Source organism: Centrocercus urophasianus, unplaced genomic scaffold (assembly GCF_019232065.1).
Source record: "Centrocercus urophasianus isolate 14NV4802_14NV808 unplaced genomic scaffold, USGS_Curo_1.0 seq_42, whole genome shotgun sequence".
Lineage (NCBI taxonomy): Eukaryota > Metazoa > Chordata > Aves > Galliformes > Phasianidae > Centrocercus > Centrocercus urophasianus.
This window is the reverse complement of record NW_024885000.1, coordinates 2147029-2170418: the sequence shown is the minus strand read 5'-3', so window position 1 is coordinate 2170418 and position 23390 is coordinate 2147029. Positions and strand designations below refer to the sequence as shown.

General features: G+C 49.1%; 4 protein-coding genes across 5 annotated transcripts; 2 read left to right on the top strand and 2 right to left on the bottom strand.

Moving 5' to 3' along the window:
* Positions 1–21: 21 nt before the first annotated feature.
* Positions 22–4537, bottom strand: WDR77 (WD repeat domain 77). Its single transcript, XM_042833611.1, has 10 exons — positions 4372–4537; positions 4068–4253; positions 3808–3949; positions 3680–3729; positions 3066–3136; positions 2634–2688; positions 2287–2358; positions 2078–2186; positions 1882–1950; positions 22–1687 (listed from the first exon to the last, which is right to left on the bottom strand). The coding sequence occupies exons 1-10, from the start codon at positions 4535–4537 to the stop codon at positions 1528–1530; spliced, it is 1080 nt and encodes a 359-aa protein (XP_042689545.1). The 3' UTR covers positions 22–1527.
* Positions 4538–4682: 145 nt separating this feature from the next.
* Positions 4683–8609, top strand: ATP5PB (ATP synthase peripheral stalk-membrane subunit b). Its single transcript, XM_042833835.1, has 7 exons — positions 4683–4753; positions 4861–4912; positions 4996–5141; positions 6724–6887; positions 7286–7411; positions 7698–7877; positions 8450–8609. Exons 1-7 carry the CDS (start codon positions 4726–4728, stop codon positions 8519–8521), a joined length of 768 nt encoding a protein of 255 aa, XP_042689769.1. The 5' UTR covers positions 4683–4725; the 3' UTR covers positions 8522–8609.
* A 588-nt stretch (positions 8610–9197) lies between these two features.
* LOC122168469 (transmembrane protein C1orf162 homolog) lies at positions 9198–12848 on the top strand. The gene is made up of 6 exons (XM_042833837.1): positions 9198–9429; positions 10108–10170; positions 10538–10637; positions 10924–11012; positions 11451–11530; positions 11662–12848. The coding sequence occupies exons 2-6, from the start codon at positions 10140–10142 to the stop codon at positions 11719–11721; spliced, it is 360 nt and encodes a 119-aa protein (XP_042689771.1). The 5' UTR covers positions 9198–9429; positions 10108–10139; the 3' UTR covers positions 11722–12848.
* On the bottom strand, positions 9865–15720 carry ADORA3 (adenosine A3 receptor). 2 transcript variants are annotated; one of them, XM_042833833.1, is made up of 2 exons: positions 14938–15720; positions 9865–14147 (listed from the first exon to the last, which is right to left on the bottom strand). In XM_042833833.1, exons 1-2 carry the CDS (start codon positions 15330–15332, stop codon positions 13532–13534), a joined length of 1011 nt encoding a protein of 336 aa, XP_042689767.1. In that variant the 5' UTR covers positions 15333–15720; the 3' UTR covers positions 9865–13531. The 2 variants fall into 2 exon arrangements, with proteins under 2 accessions (XP_042689767.1, XP_042689768.1); XM_042833834.1 differs by lacking the exon at positions 9865–14147 and adding an exon at positions 14756–14793.
* Positions 15721–23390: the final 7670 nt, after the last annotated feature.

The following is a 23390-nucleotide window of genomic DNA, read 5'->3' as shown; positions in this document are numbered from 1 at the left end:
GTGAAACTTAAGAGCCAGTTGTAAATGAAAATGATGATTTATTTAAAAACTGCCTTCCACCGTTTCCAAAGACACCTTTCTCCACAAGCACCAGTTTGTAACACACAACCTTTGGCCTTAACTCTTTGAAGGGACAGTTTTGAGGAAACTTCTTGTTCTTTGTAATTGTTTACCTTTCCAATACAGTGCTCTAGCTGGGGAATTTTGCTCTGAAAACAATTATGACATTGTAGTTGCTTACAGCGTAGTGTTGCTATCATGGTAAAGAAAATGTAGCATTCATTTCTAACACAAGTTTTTGTTTCATTGGCAAAAACCCACTGTTGTCTCTAGGAAAGCCAAACCTGGAGCAGCGGCCATGGGTGCAGAGCAATGCCATTTATTGTCAGTTCAATATACTCAAAGGAAACAGTTTAGTTTGAGAAGTTGTATGTTATATTACCAAAAAAAAAAACCAAACCCAACCTCTAAGGATTACGTGAAGTCTTTGAGGGGATTATGGGAATGCTTGATCTTCTCAGTCTCCAGCACAAAAAGTCACTCACTGAAAGTCTATCAGGAGCCTTAATTATCTCTATTAACACTACTTGTGTTAATAACACTATAAGCAGTCTGATAACAGGAGCAACAAAATGAAGACTCAAGTCCTTAGTCCAGTTTTTCTCTTATATAAACTTGTGTTCACAAACCTCATTCTGGAGTATGTTGTATTCAGCACAGAGAAGCTGAAATGTGCCAAGCAAACTTCTGTCAGCATTCAGCATGCTGCAGAAAAGCCCCTGATCTGCTCTCAGCTCCAAGCAATGGTGAGCATTGCAAGTCCTGGTATTTCAGCATGTCATGCACCATCACAAAGATGTTTAATGACTGCAGCTGGGATCCTTATCGTACAGCTTATGTGACGTATCACACCAAGCACTGGTACTCTGACACCCACCAGTGGAGCAGAAGTGGACATACAGTTCTCACCACGGGATTATTTGCCATAGAAGATAGCAAAAACCAACCTTCTATACTGAATGTGGCATTAAGGACAAGGAAACTCTTCTACCATTAAAATTCCAACTCATCTTCCTGCCCAGTTGGAAGGAAGTATTTAAAGAGCAAACACTTCGCTCAGGCTTTTGCATCTACCTCAGTAAAGGTACCTCCCAATTATTTTTATTCATATTCAACCTCCCCAAATAATTTGTTCCTATTCGTTCTGTGAGTGGTTTGAAGAAACAAGTCTTTTCCATTTCATTATACCTAATTCCCTCTTCCAAGGCTCCTCTGTGGCTGAAGTCACTATTTTTTTTTCCAGGTAAAAAACTGCAGTCTTTGCACAGGTGAATCCAACTCCTGAGGAGATGGCACAGACTAGTTTGCAACTAATTTATGCTTAACTCAAAACTACTACAGGAACCTTCTTAGCCACAAGGTTCAAGGCAGACAACAATCCATAACTACTCCAGTTCACAAACATCTTCGATTTCAGGAGAACCAAAGTAATGCCAGGAAGAAACTTGGACCAACGAGTTTATAAAACTATTCTTTTACACAGTTGATTCCGGAAGCTTCACCAGCTGGTATGGGGACAGTGTGATGTAAAACCTGATGATCCCATCCAACTGTAGTGAGCAAGGCATTGTCTGAAGGAGACCACGATAAACCTTTTACAAAGTCTCGATGAGAACGGCTTCTGAACCTGGAAAACAGAGCACTGTTAGCCATGGAGCACTGCTGCTAACAATTTTTGGCTTGTGCACGTTCTAATTGCTAGTTTGCTAGGACAGCGTTCCCCACTTTAAGGAGTATTTTCACCTTCCCTTTAGTACATAAACAATTAATGAGGAGACATCAAGACAAACAGCCCCAGTGAATACACTGCCTGGTACTTACACCTCTGAAAGGTCTGAGTTGAGAACAGCTACTGTACAATCTTCACTGATGGAAGCCAGCAAAGGTGAACTAGAGGGCAGAGAAGAAACCACGGTTAGAACGATTAAATACACAATTAAATTTACAAAAAATGCTTTACTCTGGCATTCAAGTGCATCTATAGCTGCATATTCTACGCCCCTATTGTAGACAGTACCTATGTGCAGAAAATGCAAAGCCCGTAACACGTCGGGCATGCACAATGGAGCTGAGGGCAGAATCAGGATTCTTTGTGTCTACTAGTGCAACTGTTCCACTTTCATCACCTTTTGGAGAAGAGAGAATGAGGTTATCAGCAAAGCTGTCACGTGAATAGAAAGACCTCAATTTGTCTCGTGAAAACTGAACAGGAAGAGCACTTCTTACCTAAAGCAAAGATGTCACTTTCCTGTGGATGCCACAGGACTGAGGTAGGGAGGTAATTACAGGCACTGCAAACTGTAAATAAATAAATTGGGGTAAGAGTGAAGAGAGCAGTCCTTACAAAGACATTCCCTACCCTAGCCCATTTAACGCTGCTACAGCACTACGATCATTATTGAAACGTTGATTTTACTTCTGTGATAGAGCTAGACTTCTTAAGATTTAATGGGCTTCTGTGACCAAGTGGCCAGGCCACTAGACTGAGGTTAGACATAGAGAACTCAGGCATGAAATAGTCTATTTCCTCACACAGCTTCATACGTCAGCAGTGACTGCATTCAGAAACATACCAATTCGAGTAGCTGGTTTGGGGCATCTGGTGTCCCACAGTAATATTCTTTCATCCTATAAATTCAAAGCAAAAAAGATGTTTACAATTTCTTTCTGAAGCAGAGGCAGGCGTAAACTCAGATTCACTGCAGTACTGTTACCAATCCACATTCAAACCCACATCAGCTCCTCCTGTGTTTAAAGTGATGCTGGCATTAACACCCAGCTCCTTCAGTAACGCCAGGACAGAGCTGGGAATTCCCATGTTTTAACACAAACCTGCACCAACAGCTGGGTGAGCCCACCAGCAACTTATCAGACTGCAACATTGGAACAAAGCATACGTGCAGACATTTTATATGACAGGTAGTTTCTCAATAAATGTGTTTAAGTGCAAATAATTAAGTTAAATCTCATCTTTATCAGGCAGATTCAGATAGAATTAGCTTTACCTCAGCACAGGACAGGAAGATGGTGTCCTTACCAGGACAGGCAGCCACACATGTCACTGCATCGGAGTGAGCTACCAAAAGCACAAAAGGATAAAGAGCATCAAAGGCTGTATCTGACATTCCCCTGTGTGCCCAGTGCCTAACTGCACAACACTGAGAAGGGAGCGAGGATCTCTGGAGGCACAGCAGACCAAGAGTAACTTCTATTAAAGGCTATCAAAGCATTTCCTAAACACACTGAGAGCTGCCAAACCCAAAGAGAGCCACTGCAGCCACATCCTCACAATGTGCACCAGCTTGAAGAATCCTCTGCAGACCAGAGGTTGGTTACAGAGGGGCAGGAGGAGATGACCAAGCAAGCAAAGCATGGCTTCTGTGACAGCCCAGTGTGAGCTCCCCAGAGCTCTAGTGAGCATCATTCAAAGCTTACTTTACGCATGCAGGTGCAGGGAAGAAAAGAAAGCAGAGAAATTCAAGAATATACTTGGAAATGAGAAGAAACGGGTCCTGTAACACAGGTTGTGTAGGGAAAATTGGACAGAGAGGTACACTTGTGCTAGGAACTGAAGCACCCACGTGTGGGGGCCACAACCTGCAATGCAGTGGGCACTCACCTCTGTAGGAGTGCAGCACGGCCTGCTGCGGGAGGTCCCACACCTTCACACTGCAGACGAGAGGCAGCAGTCAGAGCCTGGCATCACATCCCGGGGGTGGGGGGAGAAGCGGGGCCAGGAGAGCTCACCTGAAGTCTCTTCCGCCGCTGACCGCCCGCGTGCTGCCTGCCAGGACGTCCACCGCCTCCACCATGTCGTCGTGTTCATATTTGCAGAACTTATTGACGATGAGGGTCTCCTTCTCGTCCAGCTCCCACAGCTCCACGGCGCCTGAGGGGCACAGCGGGGGCCCCGCCTCACCGCGGGCACCGGGACGGGGAGAAGGGAACGGGGGTGCAGCCAAGGGGAGCCCGGCGGGAGCGGGCGGGGGGCGACGCCTCACGCTTACCGGAGTCGGAACCAACCAGGATGCCTCTGTCCGCCACCCAGCGCAGGTCGGCCACGCCCGCCTCGGTCTGAACGCCGGCGGTGCAGAAGCCCTCGCTGGGGGCGCGCCGGGGGTCGGCGAATACCCAGATGGAGCCGGCCCAGCAGCGGCCGCTCAGCCCCGAGGCGCCCAGCAGCAGCGCTCCGTCTGCGGGACGTTCAGCCGTTCAGCGCCCGCGGTGCCGCTCCCCGCCGCCCCTCCCGCCCCGCTCCCCGCCGCCCCTCCCGCCCCGCTCCCCGCCGCCCCGTGTCCACGGGCCGCTAACCTGCGCGGTAATGAGCGCGTTCCAGGTGCCGCTCCATGCAGGCGGGCGCGTTAGGCGGGATGTTCCATTCGGGGCCGCCGGCCGCCGCGGCCTCATCCTCCTCCCCGCCTGCTGAGGGCGTCGGAGTCGCGGGGGGCGGCGGCTGCTCGGGCGGCGGCTCCTCCATGGCGGCGGTGGCGCAGCGGGACCGGGACCGGCGGCGTCCCCACGTGCTCCCGCGCCGCGCGCGCGCCGTCTCCTCTCGCGAGAGCGGCCTCCGCGAGAGTCTCGCGAGAGTCTCGCGAGATCCGCCCAGCCGCCATCTCGGTGCGGAGGCGGCCGGCGGTCACCGGGACGAAGGGTCGCTGTGCCGCCATGCTGTCCCGTCTGGTCCTCCGCGCCGGTGAGCGGGCACGGCTCCGTACGGGGAAACGGCGGGCGGGAGCTGGGGGGGAGGGGAGGGTGTGTGAGCTCCGTCCTGACGTGCCCTCTGCCCCTCTCCTCCCGCAGCCCCGGCTGTGCTGAAGGGCCTCCAGGGCCTCCCGCCTCCCGTCTGTGCAGGGTGAGTTCCGCGCTGTCAGGCGGGTTTCCCTCGGCGGTTCTTTCTGCACGCCGTGGAGCTGAACGGAAGCTTTCTCATTGCAGCGTCTTGCACGTCGCGAGGCCGCTTCACACCGCTCAGCACCGCTTGGCTCCTGTGCCTCCGCTGCCGGAGAAAGGAGGAGAGGTCCGGCACGGCCTGATCCCTGAGGAGTTCTTCCAGTTTCTCTATCCTAAAACCGGGGTCACAGGTTAATATTTGTGTTTTGAGATGGCAGCAAATCATCGGTCTTGGAGGGAGGGTTCAGACAGGGTTCAGATAAAAATGTCACTTTGTTTTGGCCTCTTCTTTTGCTTTCCTGAATTCCTAACCTGACTCACGTTTTGATGTGCAGAGAAGCGAAGGACTTTTGTAAGAGTCGAAATTGAACGTTCTCGATTGCTTTTTTCTCTGAAAAAGTTCCCCATGAATCAAGCATTTGGGGAGCACTTTGTTTCAAGGAATCAGTCATCAAAATCAGTCCCTATTTAATAGGGAGCCTATTTAAGGAGCAAAAAAGTGTTCTGCAAAGCCTCACCTAATTTGTAGTTTATTTCTCATTTAGAAATAGGAGGACTTTGGCCCCCTGATGCCCGGCTCTGGTAGTGCAGCAGCCCCTCCTGGGGGAAGGGGAATTCCAGAAGGGAATTCTGCTCCCTCTGCAGTGAATGTTCCCACAGAACATGTTGTGCCAAAAATGCTGACTGAGCAGTTTCATTTTATTCATGTTGATTGAATGCAGATGCTGTGTTCCTCCCTGTCCAAGAAACAGATTTCACATCTGCCTGGGAGATGGACTGGATGATCTCTAGAGGCCCCTTCCAGACCCTGCAATTCTGTGATTCTGTGATGTGTTTTTAATTTGCATTTAGTTAGGCTTGTTTAGATGGGTCTGTAATTTGTAGCATAAAAAAAGGTAAAGTATTTGGGAAAACACAGCATTGGTCAGCATCCTGCATGTGTTTAACACGTGATATTTAAGGAGAAGAGGAAGAATTTTTACACTTTAGGTATAATGAGAGGGTGGTTTTGAAGCCTGTGTGGTATTCCTTATGCTAAGTGCATTTGAACAACTTTACAATAGTCAAGTCAAGGCCTGCAGCAGGCAGTTCTGTGTGAATATGGCTTGAATTTGGGCAGTTCTGTATGGAGCCAGGAGCTGGATGCTGCTGGTGGTGTCCTTCCCACTGTGCTGTTCTGAAGCTGTCTGATTCTGCCTTTGGTTATGGTAGAAAGGAGTCATAGAATCATAGAATCACTCAGGATGGAAAAGTCCTCAAGGACCTTAGAGTCCAACCATGAACCCAGCTGTACTGCCCCAGCTCTAACAGCAGCTCAATCACGTCCCTGAGCACCGCATCCAGATTTCAAACACATCCAGGGCTGGTGACTCCACCACCTCCCTGTGCAGCCCATTCCAGTGCTTAACAACCCTTTCTCTAAAGAAGTTTTTCCTGATATCCAACCTAAACCTCCCCTGGTGCAACTTGAGGCCATTTCCCCTCGTCCTGTCACCAGTGAGAAGAGACCAGCCCCGCTCTGCTGCAATCAGGTATTGGAAGAGAGCAGTAATGTCTCCCCTCAGCCTCCTCTTCCCCAGACCAAACAGCCCCAGCTCCTTCAGTCTCTCCTCACAGGCCACATTCTCCAAGCCCTTCCCCAGCCTTGCTGCTCTTCTTTGGTCCTGCTGCAGCACCTCAGTGTCCTTTCTGAATGTTTCCTGGAGTTAATCTATTTGCTTTTAGGTGTTTCACGTCAATGCAAGCAATGCGGATTTATTTTATCTTTTTTAGGGCCTTACATGTTGGGAACTGGACTCCTGCTTTACTTACTCTCTAAGGAAATCTATGTCATTAACCATGAGACAGTTGCAGCTGCCTGCATATTGACAGTCATCATTTATGCTGTTAAGAAGTACGGTGCTGATGTAGCAGCTTTTGCTGACAAACTTAATGAGGTAAAAATAATAACATTTAATCCAACTTTGCAAAAAAAGCTAAAAATTAGTTGGTCTGCTTAAGCAGACCTGGGCTGTAATAGAATCTGAGCCTACTATTATTGTATTAATGCTAATATGAGGTATGTTTTAGATCTTAGGTTGGTGTTGCTGTGTGGGTTTGAGGGAAAAAAAGTGAAGGAAAAGCAATTGACACCAAAACAAATATTTTATGGCTTTTGATTTTTTTGTACAGTTGGTTGTGAGCAGTAATTGTTGTCATGTCCCAAACCTGGTGCAATCTAGCTGGTGTAGGCATTTCTCAAATTGTAGTGCAGAATTTCAGGAATAAGTTGCAGATCTCTTGTTTTCTTTGCAGCTTGCTTTAATTCTGAATTGTTTTTTGTTTCTGCTTTCAGGAGAAAGTTGCTAAAGCTTTAGAGGTGAAAAATGAATCAATTAAAGCACTGGAAACTGCCATCGAGGAGGAGAAAAAGGAGCAGTGGAGAGTTGAAGGCCGCAGTTACCTCTTTGATGCTAAGAGGGTATGCAGCTCTAGCCCTGCTGCTCACTGTTACTGCTGTTGGCATCACATCCTGTGGGTGCCTCTCAGGTTACTAACAAGTAACAAACCACTGAGGAGACATTTGTTGCAGCCGGGGCCAGTTCCACTACCTGATCTGTTGACTCTGTGTGGGGCTGTGTTCTGACTCTGTGTGGGGCTGTGTTCTGACTCTGTGTGGGGCTGTGTTCTGACTCTGTGTGGGGCTGTGTTCTGCTCTGTTGTCTCGTTGTCAAACGTTAATCTGCTGATTTCATTTTTGTGTCTAGAATAATATTGCAATGCTGCTGGAAGCCAATTACCGAGAAAGATTACTGACAGTATACAACGAAGTGAAGAAAAGGCTGGACTATCAGGTGGCTCTGCAGAACTTAAAGCGTCAGAAAGAGCAAGATCACATGGTTCAGTGGGTGGAGAAGAGCGTTATTCAGAGCATCACACCTCAGCAGGTATTGGTGTTTGCTGTTGGCTTTCATCTGTGTTATGTTTTAGCTTGTGAACATTTTGCTGTCCAGTCCTTCTGAGTCAAAAAATGCCAGATCATCTGGGTGGCTTGTGGGCACAGCAGTGATGCGTTCTGCTGCTGTGTGGGAGCTAACAGCTCTCCCACACGTAGATACAAGGTGTCTGTGCTGCTGGTGAAGTGAGCAAGTTGTTGGTTTTGTTTGCTCTTGCAGCACAGAGCTAACCCTGCAGTAAGGGCACACCAGGGAACTGTCTTCTAAAAATCCCTCTCTAAGAGCAGGATGGCTGAAGATCCCCAGATGGACTCTGGATGCCCTTTCTTTTAAGGAATGAACCTGATAACAATGAAATATGTACAAGCAGAGCTAGAAATATGGCAGATCACTGCTTGGATATGAATCTCACCTTATAAGCTACACAGCGTCATACCTTTCAGTCTGTAACTCATTTTGAGTGTCTAAAGGGAAAATAAAAAGTGCACTAAGTACGTGCTTTGCTTGTTTAGCTTCTCTTCATAGAGGCTTTCTACTGAAAATGTTTTGTTTTTCTTTTGCAGCAAAAGGAGAGCATTGCAAAGTGCATTTTGGACCTGAAGGCACTTTCAAAGAGCGCCCAGGTGGCGGCGTAGCCACGTAGCACCTGATTGCTCTGAGGTGTCCCATTACTTGTTGGAAACTCTGATTGTAAAATGTCATTAAAACCAACCAACAAAAATACTCGCTGTCTTTGACTGTGATTTCTGTATGTGTGTGTTTGCAGTAGATGATAGTGGGGCATTACTTCCAACCACAGCTTTGTTTGGTTCCTGGTTCAGTTGTGAACCTTTCTGGAGATGAGATGCTGACTCTCACTGTGGTGCTGACACACTGGTGAATTTTGTTTTAATTCAGAACTACCTGTACAAATGCCCTATGGTTATTTTTGTTAACGTGTTTTAAAATCAAAATGACTGCTGGTCTTCCCACTCTCCCAGTGAGATGCTTGGAGCTGGTGTCCTCAGTTCATAGGCAAACAAACAAACAAGTAACAAAGCTTTAAATAATTACAAAAGCTTCTTATTCTGCAGAGAAGAGAATATGACTGGCAGGAAATATCAGAAGATGATAAAGCTCAGCTTCTGCTGAATTTGCCAGCATACAGATTAGAACAGTAGGATTGATAAGTGTGCCCTGGAGGGACTGATGCACCTTTTGTACGTGGACTTTTACATCCTTTTTCACTACAACAGCTCAGAGAAAAAGGTGTTCTTTGGAGGTGAGGCACTCCTAAAGGCAGAAGTCACCCACCTTCAGGTAAAGGTGACTTCTTTTTTTCTCCCCCTGGCATTTCCTGGCAGTAAAGGTTCCTCATCATTTCCTGTTTTACAAAAAAAAAAGTGAAGTTACTCAACTTCCACATTGATGTCTCATTCGACTTTAAGCTTACTGGTGCTCTCACAAGCTGGACACGTTCTTTTCACAAAGGCAGCACGTAGTGCAGTGCAAGCAGTGCCAACTCTACTGGAGTTTTCCACAGGCAGCTGTTGCACGGTGTGAGGTAAGGCGAAGCTGTACCTCAACATTGCTTCTGCTATTGCAAATGCAATGGACTTTGAGATCTGACATGGGGAACTTGGAGCTGTTGGGGTATGCAGGAGAAAAAGGTGACAGTAACTGAGAACAGTTTATTTTGTGTTGTGAGCAATAGCTGGATGTTTGCAGTGTGTAGTTTGAAAACCATATAATGAGAGAGACCAGGCTGGGAGTAGCCCAGTAAAACTGTATTTCCCCATCTTCACGCTTGCACCTCCTGAATTTGAGAATAATGTTTTAATTCTGAAGTTCCTGTGAGTGTAACTTGAGAAAAAATTGTCCCTTCAGGTTTTTCCTATTTGTGCTTCTGATACAGAAGTTCAGAAGCTTCTTTCATGAAGTTCACTCTATTTTAGCTATATGATGCTGGGGATATTTTTTAGTCCAATATGAAATCATTTCAAGAGGAGACACTGTGCTTAACAAGGGTACTGGGTGTGTGTGCACTTGGATGCAGGAGTGAGATGTTGAGAAGCCAGGCTCGTGCTCTGTTTATTGCCTGATTTCCTGCTGTGGTTTCATGCAAGTTTGTGTAAGAAGCCCAAAACACTGACACAAGTGAAATCGAGCCTGAGGTGTGAATGAGAATGCTGGGTTTGTGTTGTGAACGTGTGTGTAAATGCAGCTGTCCTCTCATCTTTAGGTTCTTTTGCTGTTCACTGGTGTTTGGAGAGAATGGGAGGTTCCTCCTCAAAATCAAAACCAGGTATTTCATTTGATTATTGCTATTATTTTTTAAGGAGTTCTGTCAGATCCAGTGCTCTTGGCTACATCACCACTTTCCTGGCTCAGAAAGGGTTGTTGGGGGGCAGCTTTGTGGATAAATGTATTTGGGGAAGTACTGCACAGCTTCCAAGGGCTGCTGGGGAGCAGTGGTGGTGTGGATCACTGCTGTTTTTCTGCCTGGTGTTTCTACTTTCAGCCCTCTGGAACAGAAATGTTACACTTACAACATTTCTTGCAGTCATTCTTGAATAGGTTCACACTTCCAGGAGGTGGTTTGCTTGTTACTTGTAATAGTACTTGTAATAGAAATATTAACACATTTAAACTCTTTTTCTAATTATTTTCAGTTGCACCAGTGCCCATTTCCACCACTGTCACAGTACATACCACTGTACAGACCTCTACTGCTGCCTTACCAGACTCAGAAGGCGAATCCTTGTTTGACAAGTAAATGCTACACCTTTATTTCTGAACTTTGAACACCAAGTTCCTTGAAACGACAAGCCCTTTCTATAGGGAAGAAGTTACCCATAATGTCCCATGTTTTCACAAGTTGGCTTAGAATTTCCTAGCCTGTGCTCAAGGTACTCAGTAATTCTTACTGCAGATATCCTGTAATCTCCTGGGGCTTGGCAATAGGATGTTTGATAACCTTGGTTGAATTTGAAAGCTACTAATTCTTTGATATTTCTGTAAGAATGTGATTCTGACTCTGTTTCCTGTGCATCAACAGCCCTGACATATTCTACTTAGCACTGGCCTTTATCTCTGGCATCCTGTCAACTCTTCTGGTGGTTGCAGTCGTCTGCCTCATCAGGAAAAGTAAGTGGCACAGTCAAGGAAATGCCAGCAGCATGGTTCTTGGGTTTCCAAATTGCTTGGTTTGCAGTGAAGATTGCAACAGATTTCAGGTCGGATTGCCCAGCTGTCAGCTGAGAGGGAACTGTACAATTGGCTGGTGGAATATCACAGCCAATTCCTCTTTCTGTGGTACAAATGACAAGAAAGCATAACTCAGTGCCTTGCAGTGAAGGGGGAGGGGAGGAATAGATTGTCTTGCATGCAGGGCAGTCTAACCCACTGGGTCCTAATTGCTCCCTAGTTCTGTAATTAAAACATCCTTGTGAGTTTTGGCAAAGAGCAGGAGTTCTGTTCTGTTACCTTTAAACGACCATCAGGGAGAGCAGTGTGGACTAAGAACTTGTTCCAAAGATAACAACTGCCACCTGGCTAATCCCACTCTGCTCTCCTCCTTTCTAGGGTATAAGAGATCCCAAGAAAACCTACAAGAACAAATTCCCTCCAAGGCACAACGTGAGGAATCTGCTGAAAACATCCAGGTAAAGATCAAAACTACAATTCCTGGGGCTGCTCAGTTTCCGTAGCGTTGAGGTCAAAATCGAAGCAGGGCATTTGTCCTGAGATGTTTCATTTGCACTTTCTCTGATATTTATAACCTCTCATATCCCAGAATGAGGTTTTTTATGCCTCTGTGGTCATCAAGCCCCAACCGAAAGCAGCGCCTGTGTGACAGTGGAATTTGACACATGAACACCTGCACCTTGTGCATGCTGGATGCCATTGCTGGATTGTTGCACGGAGGATGGCGGTGCTCTGCGAGGTATCCAGGCTGCAGTACATAACATCAGCTGAATTCATAGCTAGGAGGGGAAAACAGCATCTCCATCTCTACAACTCTCGCCAACACTGGGGACAAACTGCTTTCAACACCACCTTCCCTCATCTGGAGCAATCCTGGTGACCGCTTGTTGCACAGTTTCCGTGTGGGTTTCCGCTTTTGCTTGGAACTGCTGAGGAGAACTGAAAAACAGAAGTGTTTCTCTGCACCTGTCCACATCTGTGTCCTTATTTCCCTGTTCAGTCACTGGCTGCAGCATTTTTTGATAAGAGCGCCCAACGCTTTGATTGAAGCGCTGAATTACATCATGATGCACCGCTGTGGGGCAGCACCGAGCAGCCGCCGGAAACACCCGAGCAAAGTTTGATCCGCGTTATTCTAAGGTGTAACGTTCTGTGCTTTCTGTTTGTTTGTTTGTTTTTGCCTGCTGAAAGCAATCGGTTCCATCTACTGACAGCGGTCACGTCGCCAAGCTGTGATGCACTCGTGCAGTGACTTCCTTTGCCAGCTGCTTTGTGAAGGGTGGGACCCTGTAACGGGGTGGGTTTGGGCAGCAGCAAGGATTACATCAGATGTTGAACTAAGATCTCTGATCTTTGTTAAAGGAGCAGGCACTGCGTTTATGTAGCTTACTGAGCTACAGAACAGAATGATGCACTCCCCTTTGTTTTTTTTTCCTAGACCACTTTTACCGTGCAAAGATGGAGAAAAAAGAGACTTGCCTTTAATTGCCTGTGTTCAGTTTAACTCCCTGAAACTAAGCTGTGCTATAGCATCTACTGCAGTTTTGGAGCTGTAGGGACACCTGCTAAAACAGAGCAGGGATTTCATGCAGCACGTTGACTTTGCATAAAATCCACTTAATATTTATTATCCTTAATGGAAGCGTGGCAGCACTGACTGCAGCACAAGCTGACCAGACTTCATCTGATCATCGAAATGGACAGGAGATGATGGGTGTAAGAGGAGGCAGTGAGGACATCCTGCACTGCAAGCATTTATCCTGTTTCTCAGTGCACCCAGACAATCATTATGGGAGGGGGGGGGGGGGGGAAATGACAAAATTAATCTTAACCCTTTTCTGTATTTTGAAATGACATGATACAGACATACAGACATAGGACATGTAAGTAGTGACCCAGGGGGTGGGGACAGGTCCTGGTGAAGTCTTTCATTTGCAGATGGAGGTCTCATGTGATGCTGTGACTGCACTTGTGCTGCTGAGCGAAACGTCGGTGCAGGTGTGGTTATGTGCAAGTAAAGAGAAAGCAAAATGCTGACCAAAAGACTTGTTGTGCTTGAGTTAAAGCTAGAAACTAGCAAGAACTGTTGCATTATTTCTTACTGCCTGTGGATTGGAGCTGGAAGTAAAAAGTCCATCTTGGTAACTGTTCTTTGGGTCATAGTCTGCCAAGCAACACTCAAGTCAGTAAACATGAACCAGAAGGTGCTCTTAAAGGCAGGTGCTTACCTGAGAAGGTCTGGGCTTGGTACAGCAACAACCAGGCCAGATTTACTGGGTTATAATAATATAAAAGTTTGCAAATTAACTTTGGAGCTTAATGTCATATGGGAATCAGTGTGTGAGGAGCTTGCTCTTATCGCCGGCTTGTGTCAGGCAGCAGATGAACAGGACGTGTTTTTCCCGTGAGTTCCTGAAAGCGTTTTATCAGTGGTCTGGTGTGTGCTGGTGGGTCAACGTTCATTCTGTGTCTATGACAGCTGCTGTGTTTAATCTGTTGCAGCTGAGTCTGGCTTCGGGCTTTTTTCTGCATAGGATGTAGGTCCTTAAAATTAAAAGGTAAGTGGTTTTGAACTTCTTTATCTTGCAAGCATAGACAATGGGGTTTATGGCAGAATTGGCATGAGACAACAAGATTCCCAAGAAGATCCAAGGCTTAGGAATCTTATATTCAGGGTGAAAGTAGAAAACGCAGTTCATGATGCACAGAGGCAACCAGGACACAGCAAACAGGAACAGAACGAGTGCCAGAGATTTGGCTTTCCTGAACTCCTTCCCATAGAACACTCCCACCCCCCTCCCGTTGGTTGCTCCTTGACTTAGCTTTGTCCTGATGATGTAAAATACTGCCACGTAGAGAGCACACATGGTGCTCAGAGGGATAAGAGTCCACGTGAAGAACGAAAAATACACCATGTAATCCATCCTCATCACAGAGATAAATTCACACGTGTGATAGCGGGCGCTTCTTCGTTTGTTCCATCCAAACATTGGGGTTAATCCCACCAGCAGGGACACAGACCAGCACAGCCCCAGCGCCCACCAAATCCTTCTCTCTGTAGACATTATTTTATATCTGTTGAAGAAGAAAACCGAGACCACATTGAACAGCAGTGTTTTAAAATACTTATGGATGATTTCAGTAACTCATGTTCAAAAACTCGAGGTTTATTATGACCAACCAGCTTGCTTTTTTTTCTTTTTTTTTTTGGAAGGAAAACCTTATTTTGTTATGAGCCATAACTCATCACTGTAACAGTCATGAAAGACGAACTATGTTTAACTTCCCTTCTTTGTGGCTGGCTGCTGTTTTATTTCTTGTTTCATTAAGATCTCAGTGCTCCTTGACACACTGGCACAGGTTGCCCAAGGAGGCTGTGGATGCCCCATCCCTGCAGGCATTCAAGGCCAGGCTGGATGTGGCTCTGGGCAGCCTGGGCTGCTGGTTGGTGACCTGCACACAGCAGGGGGTTGGAACTGGATGAGCACTGTGCTCCTTTGCAACCCAGGTCATTCTGTGATACTACTTGTATTTCCACTGCTAGTGATCCTATTCTATTTCTCAGCTTTCTTGCATGCACCTTTATGTATCTTTATGCTGGTTCATTCTGTTTGTAAGGCAAAAGTGCTTTTTCACTTTTCAACATACAGGTCTTCTCCCCACAAAAACATGTTTCTTTTATGCCTGCAGTTATGCTTTCTGTACGTCTTTCCATTCAGACCTAGAAAAGGAAAGCCTTCATAAATCTTCATAATTTTCAGGCAACAGTAAAAGCGAACATATTTAAAAGATTATCCTCAGAAACCCAAAGAAATCTGTAGTGCATTTGGCATCTGCATAACAACCCATTGAACCATGAGCTCACCTGATGGGCAGCTTCACGCGCAGGTAGCGGTCGATGGCGATGGCCAGCAAGGAAAGGATGGAGGCTTGGGTGAAGACCACCATGAGGCAGCAGAGGAAGAGGCAGAAATGGAACGGGATGCTGACGTGCAGACTGACCAACACGGCCAGCGGGATGACGACCAACCCCACTGCAATGTCAGCCAGCGCCAGGGAGGCAATGAAGTACATGGTGGTGTTGTGGAAGGCTGCGTTCAGCTTCACCGCCCAGACCACCGGGATGTTCCCCAGGGCAGCAAGCAGAGCCACCAGGCACTCAGTGCCAATGTAGATCACATCCGTGCTGCCCATCACCTGGCTGGTGTTGAGGGTTCCATTGGTGGGGCTGCTGCTGGCTGGGCAGTCAGGTGGGCACATGGGTGCCGGCGGTCTCTGTGGCGCCCGCAGTGCTGCTGTGGCTGTGTCTGCTTCCCCGGTGTGTGAATGTCCTCCAGAATTTCACATCCTCAGCGCTCAGCAGTAAATCAGCTGTTGCCCGTCCCAGAGTTCAGGAAACATTCTTCGTTTTGGACACCGCAGCTCACCGCAGCCTTTCCGAAACTCCGTAGCTTTCTCGTTCTTTAGAAAGGTGTTTGGAAATGGAAAAAAGAAAAGGAAAAAAAAGGGAAAGCTCTCCTAGGGCTGCTCACCAGCAACCCAAAACCAAATGTGACCAGTAGAAGGAAGCAGATAAGGCAGTTTTAGAAGTGAGAGACCTGTACTTGGAACTGTGCAGTGCTGCCTCTATCAATGCGGGTAATCGCTCTGTGGTCGCTTTAGGAAATGATGCAGCTTATAGGGTGCTTTGCTGCATTCCAGACCTTCCTCGGTGTGGCATTACTATAGTGAGTGATGTTTTCAAGCAGAAGCCCTCAGTTCCAGCAGAAGCCCATGGGACCACCAACCCAACCTTGTTGTTGGCCTGCCCCCATATGGTGGGTGCCAAAAGGCCTCCTTGTACAATCAAAAGGGACAGCAAGGCCAGGGTTAGGTCATGGAACACAGAACAGACAGCGGGCAGCACAGGGCTGTGTATGTGGAAAGTACTGCCTCCAGCCACAGCAACCTTATCTCTGCCATCTCTGGCACAGCCGGGGAAGTGAAGTTGGCAAGAGGCAGAGTCAGAAATGAAGAAGACTTCTTCAATTCTCTTCTGTGAAATGGGCTGGCTTCCTTGAAACATGTGTAAGTACTCCGTGCTCCCCAAATGGAAGGTGTGTTGTTGCCATTACTGCTGGGGAAAATGCAAAGAAGAACCTCTCTGGAGTGGTCCCAGTCTGCACATGGGCTTGGGACTGGTTTTCTAACAGGAGCTGACAGCCGTGGGCACAGCAGATGAATGCCAGCAGTGGCGTGTGCTGGGTTTGCAGCCTGAATTGCTTCTCCAACCAGCTGGTGCTGTGCAGCTGTGAGCAGGGGACAAACACATCCTGGCGGTTGGGTATGAGCTGTTGCGTCACCTCTGTGGCTGACCTCCTCCTCATGTCTCCTGTTGCCCAGGCTGTCGGGGCCTTAGCAGGGCCACCCTCCTCTGGTGTCGGCTGCAAACAGACAAAAAAACACTCAGTGCTGCATGGGAATGAAGCAAAAGATTTGTTTTAAGCCATCCATTCTGCCTCGTGGCTGTGAGAAATGATCCTCACTTCACATGGGTACCCAGGGCATGCTGCACAGGAGGCTCCTTTCGGATGCTGTGGAGAAAGAGCGAGGCTTTGTGCTTTCTAAAGGCACACCATAGCACATCACCTTTCAGTGATGGTGCTGCGTAACACCGTTTGGGGTTTTCCATCCCCAATGGCAGCCAAGGGCAGCTCTGTCAAACCCATCTGAACTGCACCTGCCCCAGCTGAGGCCAAACCGGGCCGCTTCCACCCCCACACATCCCTGTTTCTGTAGGGAAGGTGAAGGGCGCGTTCATTTCCAGATGCTTCCTGCAGCAGCAGCATCTGTTTCCTGCCCTGAGCTCTACACCCTGCCAGGGAGACGAGTGGTGCTCCTGCCCAGGGCCAGGCTGTATGGGGGCACACAGTGTGTATGTACTGCTGTGGCACATCATCCTTCTGCTAGTTGATGCGGTTGGAGTGTTTGGACCCCTTTGCTGCCAAATATGGTGTATTGTGTTTCATAAAAGTAGCTGGGATCTGAAGCGGCCTTCCTGCACTGATGAAACTGGCAGCATGAGAAGCTCTGTGCAAGAAACATTGGGGTCGTCTACATTGGATCCCCTTCTTGTTCCCCCACCACCCTGCAGCCCCATGCAGGATAAGCTCATGCTGAGCCCTGCAGAAACTCAGCCCTGGCTTTGCTGCTGCACAGAAAGCAGCTGGAGTAGGTTTGTGAGCCAGCAATCTAAGGCTTTGTTTGAGATTAGGATTCAGACGTGTATTTTTAGATCCTGCTATTTAGCTGGAGCCTGCAGAGCTCTGAGCATTGCCCAGGGCCCATGCTGGGTGCTGGGACGGCTCCGGTGCAGCAGAGCTCAGGGATGTTGCAGTGCAATGGGGTTAAACTGCACCTCGGAGCCCGGTCCCAGAACTGAATGGATTTGCCATTTAAAGGCTGCAGTCAGAGCTTGTTTCTTGGATGGCTCCGGCGAAAGGCTTCCAGCTATTCCCCGAGGACCCTCCTACATCCTGGTGAGATAAGGATCAGGAAGGGAATGGTCTAACTGCAACTCAGCAGCGGCTCTGAGCACAGATTTGCTTTTCACATTGGGGGTGGAGGAGGGAAGAGACTTTACAGAAAAACAAGTATTTCTAAGTGACAATCACATCCAGAAAAAAAAACAACAACAACAAAACAAGACAACCAACGACAATGATCTTAGCATGTGACAACAACACCAACAGCCTCTTTGTCCTGGCAGGGCGGTGCAATGCTGCAGGGCAGCCAGCAGCACTGCCCAGGGCTGGGCTCTGTCCTGCTGTGCCCCTGAGCCCCTTGTGCTGCTCATGGTTCTCTTTCTCTTCTCCTTGACTGCATTCCCTTTTCATTAAATGCCACGTTAAACTGCCCGCCCTGTTTCTTCCTGTCTCTGTTTTGCCTCCAGTTTGTTTCTTTCCAATGTCCCGTTCGAAGCGTGGAGCCAATTAAGATGGAGCCCTGCAGTGGGTCTGATGGTTGGAACAAGGATTGCGTGCCACGGGGAGCATGGCTGTGACACAACCTTGCCCGTGTCCCCTGCTTGCAGCTGTCCTCTGCTGGGGATGTGGAGAACCCAAGGGCTGCTGTCCCTCCTGGTTTCCCTGCCCTTAGAAAAAGGGAAGGCAAAGCAGCGAGAGGATGTGAATGTGAAGCGGGGTCACATCTGGCTTAACAGAGAGCGATTGTGGTCTGGAGAATAACGAGCAGAATGAGATTCTGGCATTGGTGACTGAGAACAAATCACATCACTGCTCCGTGCTTCAGCATCCCTGCCCTTCAGAAGAGGATGGAGATTTGACTTACCTGGGCTCTCTGGGAGCTGGGCAGGGCTGGGCACCTTGCTCCCTGGGCACAGCTGGAACATCCCAGCCAGGAGCGTGCAGTTCCACCTGTGCCCTTGGAGGCAGATGCAGTTACAAATACTGTCAGTATTTCTCACTTATGGGAAAACCTGAAGGAAATGCTAAGCTGACCCTGCCTGCAATGTGCAGCCCAACCTCAGTAACAAACTGTGCTGAAGACAGAGTCCCTGAATGCTTCTTAGTTTTGACTGCAGCTCCATCTGCAGCTGTCCTGGGTGAGCATGGGTGTTATCAAGGTGCACATCAATGCTGCAGGCACACTGTAGGAGGCCCTCCAGCAACGCAGTGTAAGCATGGATCAGACAGGCATTGCTCACTGTTGAATAGTACAAGCTGCCTTCCTGCTCCCCGAGCGAAATCCTGAAATTCAGACAAATGACTGAAGGCAGAGTTTCTTCAATCCAACGTGAAGCTCAGGGCAGGGCCATTTGCTATCATTTTAAACTCTATTATTGCTCTCTGAGCAGCTGCACTTGCTCCATCACTCTGGCTGCAGTTCAGTTGCTCTCTGCTCTTCCAGCTCCCTGTGATTGACCAAATTTCATCCTCCTCTCCAGCCCCACCTGACAGGTTTGGGCCTCACTGTTTTACAGCATGGTTTGTGCCCCTCTGTGCAGGTGAGTGCTCTGCAATGGGGAATGCCTCTGTGCAAATTATTTATAAAACATGACTCAGCTCTGAGTGCCACTCACAGGTCAATGCAGCAGTGGCATGACTACGTAAGTTATTAAGGGGGGAGGTTACATTTCCCCTGCATGGTTTCTAAGTGCTGTTTTCCTGCCTTTAGCTCTCTAATCAAAGCAAGGCGTTATTTATAGCACAGCCACTTCTTTCTGGGTAAGCCCAGAGTGGCCCTGATGGCTTAAAGGGATTGACTTGAGACTGACGTGGGTGCAGCAAACAGCAGGGTTGGGTCCTGCAGTTGCAGTGCTGCACAGGTGGAGTTCAGAACCCATGCTGTGATGGGGCAAGGTTTGCCCCACGCTGTGGCACAGCTGCAGGGCTGCAGGTGGAGCTGTGCCCTGCAGGAAGGAAGCGCTGCTTGCACCTCGTTATTTTTAATTCGCTTCTGTTTGGACCCAGCCCTTTCCATGATGCGTGGCAGGAATTGAGGCCTCCTTTGTTTTTGTGATTAACTCAGGAAAAAAAAATGGGTTTCATTTTTCTTTACTGCCTATTTGCAGCGGAACACGCAAGCGGATCTCTTGATGGAGTGGAAAGCTCAGCTGTCCCCTTCCCACCCATTGCCACCACTACAGCCCTGATCTGTAGGTGCATCATTCTTCAGCACTGCCCTCAGTGCTCAGCATCTGAGTCCCATAACCATACATCAGGATTTGCCCACGAATTAGGCTGGCGCCAGAGGAATGGCGGCGCACTCATTCTCCAGCAGAAGGGAATATAAACTGAGAAGCACTGAACATGCTGCTGGCTGGATAACAGCAGAACATTTGTTACTGGAGAACGAGATGTAGGGCCCATCTGGTGCAGCTGTGCAGCACCTCGGTGAGGCAAGGAGCTGCAGTGTGCTGGGATGGTGCTCTCAGCGGGCACCCATGGCACAGCCGCTGTGTTTTGTGCTGAAGCAGATGGGGGACAGTGAGATGCAGCCATGGTGCTCCCATCCCCTCAGCTCCTCACTGCTTCTGCTGTGCTCTGTGGGTGTGGGGTGGGTGGGATGGAGGTGCTGAGCTCAGCTCTGTTCGCTCTGTAGGCAGGAAACGAGCTCAAGCCATGCTCACAGAGCTCCATGTGCTTGCTGCAGCCCAGCCAATGCTTGGTGTCCTCATCCCCTGCGAGTTTCATTTGCAGAACAAACCCTGTGCCAGGGCAGCCAGAGGCCACCAAATATGCAGACAGCACATGTGAGGGCAAACCACAGTGGTGCAGGCTTCTTGGTTAATCGAGGCAAAGATTTTAATAGGTTCTCAGAATAGGGAGGCCTCTCTGACACATGGCCCACCTCAGTGGTAGGCGCAGGGGGCTGCAGGAGCCCCCCAGTGCTGCTGGTGACCCTGCGCCTACTGGCACCTGCAGCATCTTGGAGCCTGAATCTGCAGCACCCTGCAGCCAGCATCTGTGCTGCTGGGCATGGAGGGTTCACTCCAATTCGGTGCTTCGCAGTGTGCGCAGCTGCAGCTGTCATCAGTGAGCACCTCAAGCTCCCCCTCCCTGCTGCGCCTCGATCCTGGCCCTCAAGCTGCCGGCTCTGCTCTCTGCCTTCACACTCAATGCAAGGTGTGGACCAGGGCTGCTATGACTAGGGCTGAGCTTGAGAGGCCCTTACAGAGAGAGGAGATCCCAGAGCAGCTGCCACCTGTGGGATCTGGATGAGGTGAACCCAAGGAGCGGCACTGCCTTGCTGCAGAGCCACGCAGATCACTGCTGGCACCGCTCGCCTGTGCACGCTCCAAGGAAACATCCCTGCAGCCCTCCTGGCACCGCACAGCCCCGCTGCTGCTTGTTCCCACATGAAGCCGTGGGCTCCAGAACTCCTGCTGCCACCAGCACTGCAACACTGATATTGTGCAGGTGCCAGCAGCAGGAGGCTGGTGCTGCGTTGACACACGGGGTCACAGTGCAGGTCAGCATGCTTGGAGCAGTCATGGTGACACCTGAAGAACTGCACGGAGGACATTTCTGAGCAATGAGAGGAGCGATATTAGTCACTCTCTTTCTGAATCAAGCCTCAGTGGAAGAAACCAGTAGGCAAGCCAGGTCATCTGCTTGTGATGAGGCCTCCTGGTAGAGCAGCACGACGTGACCAAGTGCCAGCATGACAACGCCCCCATGCTGCTCTGTATGACTGGGTCCCAGGGGCTGTATTGTGTGCAGTGGCAGCAGGACACGTCCCTGCTTCCATGGCACAGAGCCCTGCCTGAACCCCACAGCGCCCGCAGAAGCAGCACTGCCTGCAGCCGTCAGCAAGAACCGACCCGCCTGGTGTGCAGCACTGCACCACAAACACATGCGACAGCTGATGGAACAGGCTGATATCTCTGTGGTTTCTGTAACTCTAGCAGTGCAGGTGAAGTTTTCTGATATTATGGGAGCTCCAAGAATTGGCCCCAGTTACCCCACAGGATTGGCAAGTGTTCTGGCATCACTGAGTGCACAAGCCCCAATGCATGTCCTGTGCTGCTCGGGTCACTGCAGAGTGCTGTGCCTGTCAATGCTGAGCAGAGAAGAGCCCTGCAGCCCCACCAGCACTTCCCAGCAGCACGGCCACAGTTTGCAGCAGCACAGAGCAGCACCATCCATGAGCACTGACACGGCACAGGCTGCCTGCAGCTCCGTGCCGCCCATCTGCTGAGCTTCCCGCATCGTCTGCAACTGTTTTATCGCTGCTCCTCTCTATTACCGAACACTGGATGGGAGATGGGCTATTTTAAAAAGCATCTGCTGTTATTTATGCAAACACTTTTCCTTCCAAAGGCCGAGCAGAGGAAAGTGCTGAAAGCCAAAACCCCCCCAGATGTTTCTAGGATGCAGCTAGGCTGCTCTTCAGCTGACACGTGGGTGTGAGTGCCGCTTGCCACCAACAGACACAGCAGACGAACTTTCGACGTTTGCCACTCTCTGCGCTCCTTGGCTGTGGTACAGCTGTTGCCAGAGGTGAGGTGTGAGGGTCCCATCACGCCCAGCACCCTCACCTGCCATACAGAAGGGCAAAGCCCCAGCACAGAACCTCACAGAACACCCAGCCCTGCTTGGGCAGTTTTCAGCCCTGGGTCAGTACAGAAATCTGGTGAGGTGACAACAGCTGATGTTGTCATGGATCCCTTTTTGCTGCCAGTTTGGTGGTGGCTGTGATGTGCTGCTCCTCTCCACAATGACACAGTGCTCTTTATTTTGGGGTGCAACGTTTTTTCTCAGCCTGGGCTGTGAGCAGGCACAGCTGCTCCGTGCTCCCTCTCGCTCAGCATTTCCTTTACCACTAATGCAAAGCGATGGCCTTTCTGGAGGAAAATACCTCCTCTTTAAGAAGAAGCATAAAGCTGCCACTGAGCCTGTGGCCAGGAAACAAGCAGGATATGGAGAGAACAGGCGAGGGGAGCTCTGCTACCCCACGTGGGCTCCGGGCAGCAAGGATCCTGCAGCCCTGCTCAGCTCCCTCTGAGCTGTGTGGGATACATGAGGCAATGCTGTGATTCTATCAGCCAGGAATCCAGGCTCGTTACATGATTGCAAATTGTTTCTGGATTTCATTAAATCAGCAAACGGGCATTAGTTGGATATTTACATCAGCTCAACTTGCGATAATTCACCCAATTGGACAATTGTAGGTTTATTTTATTTTACTTTTTTTTTGGGGGGGGGGGATTAAAAAAAATCCTGAGGGATTATGATTCATTTCCATGGGCCTGGATGGGCTCAGAGCAGCCGTGTGGTTGCATCCTCCACAGGTGCTGGTTGTCACCTTTCCTTCTACTGACACCATCGAGAGCAGGGGGGGATTCTGTTGCTATGGGATGCTGGCGCCCAGGGAAGGGGATGCCTTCCCACTGACTGCAGCAAGGTGTGGAAAAAGAGGAATTGTTGTGAGCTGGAAATGGGAGGGAGAAATGAGCTGTGTAGGTGCAGACATGAGATGCAATGAAGTGTACTGACAGCTTGGATCTGCTGACACCATAGGAGATAAGGCACAGCAGCACGGGGTGAAGCCGCTCTGCCCCACGAAGGGCACTGGCGGCTGTAGGGAGCAGCAGGTGGGTGCAGCCCCTGCTGGAGCTGTAGAGTTCCTTCTGACTGCAGCTGAGCTGCGAACGCTCTTTCCTTCTCCTGTTCTAATCCTCGTAACCAGGTCTGCATTCAACCAAACTTTCATTTCAACCCATTGCAAAGTCTGACTCAGCAACAAATATTATCAGCTTCCATCCAAACCTGCAGAAAACTTGGAAGAAAATCAGGCTTTCCCAGAACAGACCTC